This window comes from Bison bison, unplaced genomic scaffold (genome assembly GCF_000754665.1).
Source record: "Bison bison bison isolate TAMUID 2011002044 unplaced genomic scaffold, Bison_UMD1.0 scf7180017864456, whole genome shotgun sequence".
NCBI lineage: Eukaryota > Metazoa > Chordata > Mammalia > Artiodactyla > Bovidae > Bison > Bison bison.
The window spans coordinates 11,798,567-11,805,330 of NW_011495018.1; the positions used below are offsets into that span (position 1 = coordinate 11,798,567).

Sequence of the window (6,764 nt, forward strand, 5' to 3'; positions counted from 1 at the left end):
TAGCCATCGCTGGGTGCTGGCAGGCAAAGTAGGGTCGGGGTGTGTGTGGTGCAGTCACAGGTACACAGGGGGCCTTTTTGGGGGTCGTCGAGCACTTGACTTTTTTTTTGAGGCTTCAGAACTCGTGGGAAAATGCCAGTGAGGCCTTTTCTGAGCTGACCTCTCCAGCCTGTGGGCCTGCTCTGGTCTTTGATGCTTTCTATTAGTACGATTATTTCAAAACGTTTTTATTTTTATTTTCTGCTAATGGCAGTTCATGCAATCCTCCCCACCAAGGGAATTGCATGCCTGAGGGTCGTTATTCTCAGAAGCTAGATACTGGAGCCGACAAACACTTAAGGAATATTTAGATAGAGGATTTCCATGACCCAGTTTCTCTGGAGCCTTCCTTGGATCACCAATTTTAAAAACAGATTCTCCGCTTCTAAGCTGGGATGACTTTAAAAAAAAATGTAATGTTTGGCATGATGTAGGTGATACAAGGATTTGAATAAATTCTGTGGGGTGTGTACTTTCCCTGCGTATTTTAAAGGAGTCTAGTGTGTGTGTTTGTGTGTGTATTACCAACCACTTTAGAATTTAGAGCTAATGTTTTTGCCTTTTCCTAGTCTTGAATGTTTATTTTTTAAAAATAAGCTGTGCATTTGGTGGGGAGGGGGTGCCTTTGACAAACCGTTTAAGGATGTAAGTTGACTCTGCTGTTGAGGAAGCTGGATATTGAGATTTTACTAAAATCTTTGGCTTGGGGAAATTGTCTCAGGATCATTACTCAGACTTTCCTGTAGACTAATAGCAAGAATTTATACTGTAAGCACTCGGTTGTGGTGAATGTTAGAGATGCCTTTTGAATGTGGATTTCCAAGGAATTAATGTCTGGAGAAGGTCTCTGGTAGATATGACATCATAGCATCTATAAATAATGCATCCCAGAATATGTACAGGCAACCAGCCTCAGGCCTCTGCACCTGGGTGCTGCACTGGCTTTGCAATATTAGCTTTTACTGAAGTCAGAGACTGCACTGAACAGCGCCAACGGAAATGAAGCATATGCCCATTGTATTTACGTGCTGGATGATTCTGGCCCAGTTGTGTGTGGGATTTTGTCTGCGAGGAGTTAGACTCTTAGTTTCACTGTCTTCTCCCACATAATTGTTACCATTCTTTTCAAGGCTGGCATGTTCTGGCCTCTGTGAGGGTGAAGATCAGCAGATATCAAAAATAAAGATGGCAGTTGAGCCAGTGGCAAATGGTGTGTTGTGCTTTGGAGCCAAGGCTCCCTGGGCTTGGACCATGAGTCCCCATTTTCAAAGCTGGGTGACCCTTGCAGTTAGTGTGCCTCAGTTTCCTCATCTGTGATGTGGGAATAATCAGAGGGTCATTGTGAGAACAAGATGGTTTAACCTATGGAAAAAGCTCAGAATAGCTAGTGCCCAGCATGCTGTGAATAATTTTTAAGTGTAATGGTTACTACTGCTGCTGCTAAGTCGCTTCAGTCATGTCCGACTCTGTGCGACCCCAGAGACAGCAGCCCACCAGGCTCCCCTATCCCTGGGATTCTCCAGGCAAGAACACTGGAGTGGGTTGCCATTTCCTTCTCCAATGCATGAAAGTGAAAAGTGAAAGTGAAGTCGCTCAGTCTTGTCCAACTCCTAGCAACCCCATGGACTGCAGCCTACCAGGCTCCTCCGTCCATGGGATTTTCCAGGCAAGAGTACTGGAGTGGGGTGCCATTGCCTTCTCCGATGGTTACTACTAACCCAAGATAAACTCATCTGAAGATGAATTTCTTGAAAAGTAAGTATTGTGCCTGCAAAAATCTGAAAAGCTAAAATACTTTGAAGAGCCCAGGAGGTAAAAAACCTATTTTTTTCATTGCAAAAATGCTTTGCAGCTGATCTAAATGACAGCAAGTGTGCAGAGCTGAACAAAATTGAAACAAACAAACGTTATCACCAGCAGTTCTTTACTAACTTGAGTGGTCCTAAAGCTGCTAGATAGATAGGTTTAACTTTTTTCCTCCTGTGCTTTTTTTTTTTTTGACTGTGCCCTGTGGCATCTTAGTTCTCAGACCAGTGATCGAACGCATGCCTCCTCCAGTGGGAGCACTGGACCGCCAGGGAAGTCCCTCTCCCTGTCCTTTCCAAACCTACCTTCTTGTGTCATCCATCTAAAATGGACACTTTTGTCAATGAAAAAGGAAAGAAGAGTGTTGGACCCTTGTGTTTCCAAGTGCTAGGGACTGGGAAGGAACTGGGAAGCTGGGCACCCTTGTTATAGTTGCTCAGTCGTGTCTGGCTCTGGGCAGCCCTATGGACCGCAGTCCACCAGGCTCCTCTGTCCCTGGGATTCTCCAGGCAAGAATACTGGAGTGGGTTGCCATGTCCTCCTCTAGGGGATCTTCCCAAGGGGGATTGAACCCTCTGCTCCGGCCACATCTCCTGCATTCCAGGTGGATTCTTTACCGCTGGGTTTTGCTTTATTCTTAAGCTCAGAAGTACATCTGATTGCTATGAAGAAAGGTTATTTCTTTCTCCTGGACATCACTGGATGATTGTAACATTTACAGTGAACCAAGTTGTCTTAGGAAGTCCTTACTTGTATGCATTGGAAAATAGTGGAAGTCTCCTTGTACAGAGGCTCCCGAGGAACGGAAATGCCTCAGGTGATGAGGCAGTCTCTAGGGCAGTGCCAAAGGGAGTGGACCTCTGCCAGGCTCATTGGAAGCTGGGGATAATGACTTGGAAAAGAGAGACACCATTAAGTGAATGGAGTTTGCAAATGTAGCTCTAACTAGCGCTATCTATGTATATTGATACAATCAAGAAGGATTTTTTTTTTTTTTTTTGAGGCAGAGGCCTTAATCAGAATTGAAAGACAATCGGGAAGTCTTTGCAAAATTTGAACCAATATTTCTGGAGAAGTGAAAACACATGACGGTAGAGTGTGAGTAGAAGATTCTTATAGTAAGGACTGTTAGGGCAGAAGGTGAGCAAAAAAGCAAGAAGGATCCAAGGTTCCAAAAAAAAAAAAAAAAAAAGCAAGAAGGAATTTTTCTTTATCCAGGGCATGAAAGCCAGAAGGCAGTAACCATGGTTATGGGGGTACTTACCGTATCTCGGTGTGCTTTCTGAGCTAGCCCTAAGAATTCTATGCCTTTTGTAACAGTGTCGGCCATAGATGTATTTCACAATGTCGATGGAAGGGAACTGGTAGTCCAGGAGGGAACTGAAAGGAAGGGTCACCCATTTGCAAACTCCTGTATTCTGAGGCACCCTGGGGTTCCAAGGAGGTGGTCCTGGTGGGGACAATTGCCTGTACATGTAAGTCCCAATACTGGTTCCATCCAGCAGTTCCTTAGCTGGGTCACCTTCCCCTCTGGACCTTTATGTCTCAGCCTATTAAATTAGGAGACTGGATCAGATGAGTGGGTTTTGGGCTGTAAAACTTTTTGTCAAGTGGCACAGAAAGCTGACCCAGAAACCTAATGTGTAAAGTGAGCAGAGTTTGAAATGAAACAGGGGAGGGAGGAAGCGATTGGCTCACGGTGTCTCATAATACAGCTACCTTGTCTCTCAGTTAACCAGAAGCTCTAGTTAACCAGAGCACTCCGTTGGCTAAACGGGAATCCACCAACCATATTTACTTGCAAGACTGTGAAACTGTGAAAGCCCAAATGTGGTTTCATGTAGTATTGAAAAGAATGTCATAGAGTTTTGGAATCACCACAGGCCAAGGTTGAAACCTTATAGACAAAGGAGTTGTTCTGCCATGGCAAGAGAAAGTTCTGGCTGTCTACGTTTATTCCTGGAACAGCAAATTGTGTCTCTAATTTATTTACTTAAGAGAAAACCTGCTGGGGAAGTGGAGAAAACCATCAAACTGTATTCTTCGGGCAGAGAACAGAGAGTAAATTTGTGAAATGCTTGGCAGAATGAACCCTGCTGCAGAATTCCTTATGATAATGATCTTTTAATTTGATTTATACTTCATTGGGAAGAAACACAGTGTTCAGAAGCTTGCCATTTTAGCATTTGCAAAGACAGCAGAGAACTAATTTAATATCCACGAACTGGAGATTCACTTCAGAGAAGCATCAGGTCCATTTGTGATGTTTGAGTCAGTTTGCCTCTCAAAGGAGTGGCTTTGTCCCAAACAATTCTCTTACTCCGTCACCAAAGTGTATTGCTTCCGGTTTATTTAGCCTAGTGGCAAGATGCTGGGAGAACGCAATCTCTGCTGTTCACAGACATGAACCTGTGTTGACCCCCAGTAATGCATGAGAGATCATGGAAGCGGAGGTACTTCAAAGTTCACTGTATTCTGGGTGCAACTTTCCTCTAAAAGCATTTGAAACCATATGGCCCCCTAGCTACCTGCAGCAATTAATATTCGTAAGACTTTTAAGATTTATCCTTATTTTAAAATGATTTGTTTTGCCGATTCCTTGCAGCAATCCCCAACCTTTTTGGCACCAGGGACCGGTTTTGTGGAAGACAATGTTTCCATGGACCGGAGTGGTGAGGGGATGGTTTCCGGATGATTCAAGCGCATTACAGTTATGATGCACTCTATTTTTATTACATCAGCTCCACCTCAGATCACCAGGCATTAGGTCCCGGAGGCTGGGGAGCCCTGATTTAAAGTTTGTTTCCTCCCAGCTTCAAACTTTTCTTTAGAGAGACATAACTATACTTTGAAAAAAAAGCAATGAAAAAAGAAGTGTTAGTTATAAAAATATTCACTTGACAGATCATACTTTTAAGGAAGCAGAGAGAAGAACTAGTATTTCTTGAGGGTCCACTGTGAGCATCTAGTTACCTAATGAGTTTCCTTCTTTAAGCCTTACGATAACCCCGAGGGATGTGGAGATTATCTTCATCTTGCAGAGAGCTTTGCCCATGTTCACATATTAATAGTTCAAGGGCTTCCCTGGTGGCTCAGTGGCAAAGAATCTGCCTGCAATGCAGGAGATGCAGGTTCGATCCCTGAGTTGGGAAGATCCCCTGGAGGAGGAAATGGCAACCTACGCCAGTTTTCTTGCTGAGTCGATCCCATGGACAGAGGAACCTGGCCAGCTCCAGTCCTCGGGGTCGCGAAGAGTTGGACACAAGTGAGGGGCTCATCCAGGCACGTAGTTCAAATTGGCCAAAATGGCTTTGGAACCTGGACCCATCCGAAGCGACATTCCATGGTTTTTCCCTTGACTCCAGGGAGGGGCCAAGTGAGATGAGATGTGTTTGTGCTATTGCTTCCTCCTTCAGGCAAGTAGCCAGAGTGTGTTAATTGGAGGTGCCAGTCCCCTTTCCTTTAATCAAGAGGCTCTTTTTGGAGGCAACAGTAAGAGAGTGCATGAGCTGGGCACGTGCAGTCATTAACTCATTTAGTCTTTATCCATTGTGCCAGGGTGATGCCGAGCCATACTGGAGACTGAGAGGCACAGGAAAAGTCAGTTATAACGACTCTGTCTTTAGTATTTGTTCATTATGGAATTTTTTGCATTAATTTTGTTTTTTCAATATATTTTTGCATGAAAATCTCTTTTATCTGATGCCTGAGTTTTGTGGCATCCCCTTAAAATTTGCAGCTGTGTCCATTGTCTCCCTTTCCCCACCTTAGTCCCAACTCTGGTACTTTTTTTATGTGCCAGGCAATGAGCTCCCTCCTGAGATACAAGATCAAGACACAGAGGAGCTTTCAGACTAGTGAGAGCCGACTGTGCAAACAGTCACAACACAGCAGGGTAATTACAAGACTGCGCACAGAAAGCGATGGGGACGAGTTGCCGTTGATTCAAGGTCCCTGGAAGGAGGGCTTGAGGGAGATCTGAAGGCTGCCTGTGGGTCGGCCAGTGGATATGTGGGTGGCGGAAGGATGTATGGGGAGTGTTGGAAAGTGACAAGTCCCTTCTTGACTCTGAGCCTCAGTTTTCTGCATCTGTAAAATGGAATGGTAGCACCCACTTCATAAGGTTGTTGTCAAGAATGAATGAATGAATGAATTCCCTGTGTTAGCCCAGAGAGTAGATTCTGGTGTATAACCTGATACTGTGTCTTAGTCACAGTGGTGGTGATGATGATGAAAATAATGCTCCTTATAAGATGACAGTATCTTTGGATCACATACACAGTCTCTGAACTTTGCTTTGCAGACATCCACGACAGTGATGGGAGCTCCAGCAGCAGCCACCAGACCCCCAAGAGCACAGCCAAATGGGCCTCTTCCCTGGAGAATCTGCTTGAAGACCCAGAAGGCGTGAAAAGATTTAGGGTGTGCCTTTTTCCTTGTTGACCGGAAATGACACACCACACAAAGAAGTTTAGAAGCCTGTAGGGGAAACACAGGCCAGTTTTTGATACTGTCCATCCCAACTTGAGAGAAAGAACTTCTCACCTGTCATGACCAACATGGGAATGCTTTCCCGGGTGCTCATGGACCAGCACTGAGGGGCTTGCACTGACTGTGTCTGGTTTTTATATAACTGGGAGGGGTGGGGGATGGGGAAGAGGTACTGTGCCCATTGGCAGAATCTGCAAAGAATTTCCAGCTCCGTGACACCTAGGAGGGGGTGGTCAGGGTCTCCCTGACATGAAGGTTTGTTCTCTTGTGTGTTGGGGCTTCTCAGGATACACTGCTCATAGAGTGAAAGAGCTGGACAACAGCTGGTAAAGTGAAGCTGAACTCAAAGGAGGACAGGCGGGTGGGGAAATGTCAGGACTACCTAAAATGGCCTCCAGAAACCCCAGGTGTCAGAAGAACTTGTAAAT

The 6,764-nt window shown here is 45.0% G+C and overlaps 1 protein-coding gene across 2 annotated transcripts in view; it reads left to right on the forward strand.

Annotated features, from left to right (window-relative positions):
* Positions 1-6,764, forward strand: part of RGS10 (regulator of G-protein signaling 10) — a 41,191-nt gene that overhangs the window by 6,933 nt on the left and 27,494 nt on the right. For both annotated transcript variants that reach the window (XM_010859261.1, XM_010859260.1), the window contains exon 2: positions 6,149-6,267. In XM_010859261.1, the coding sequence (XP_010857563.1) occupies positions 6,149-6,267 (119 nt within the window). The remainder of the gene's footprint in view (positions 1-6,148; positions 6,268-6,764) is intronic.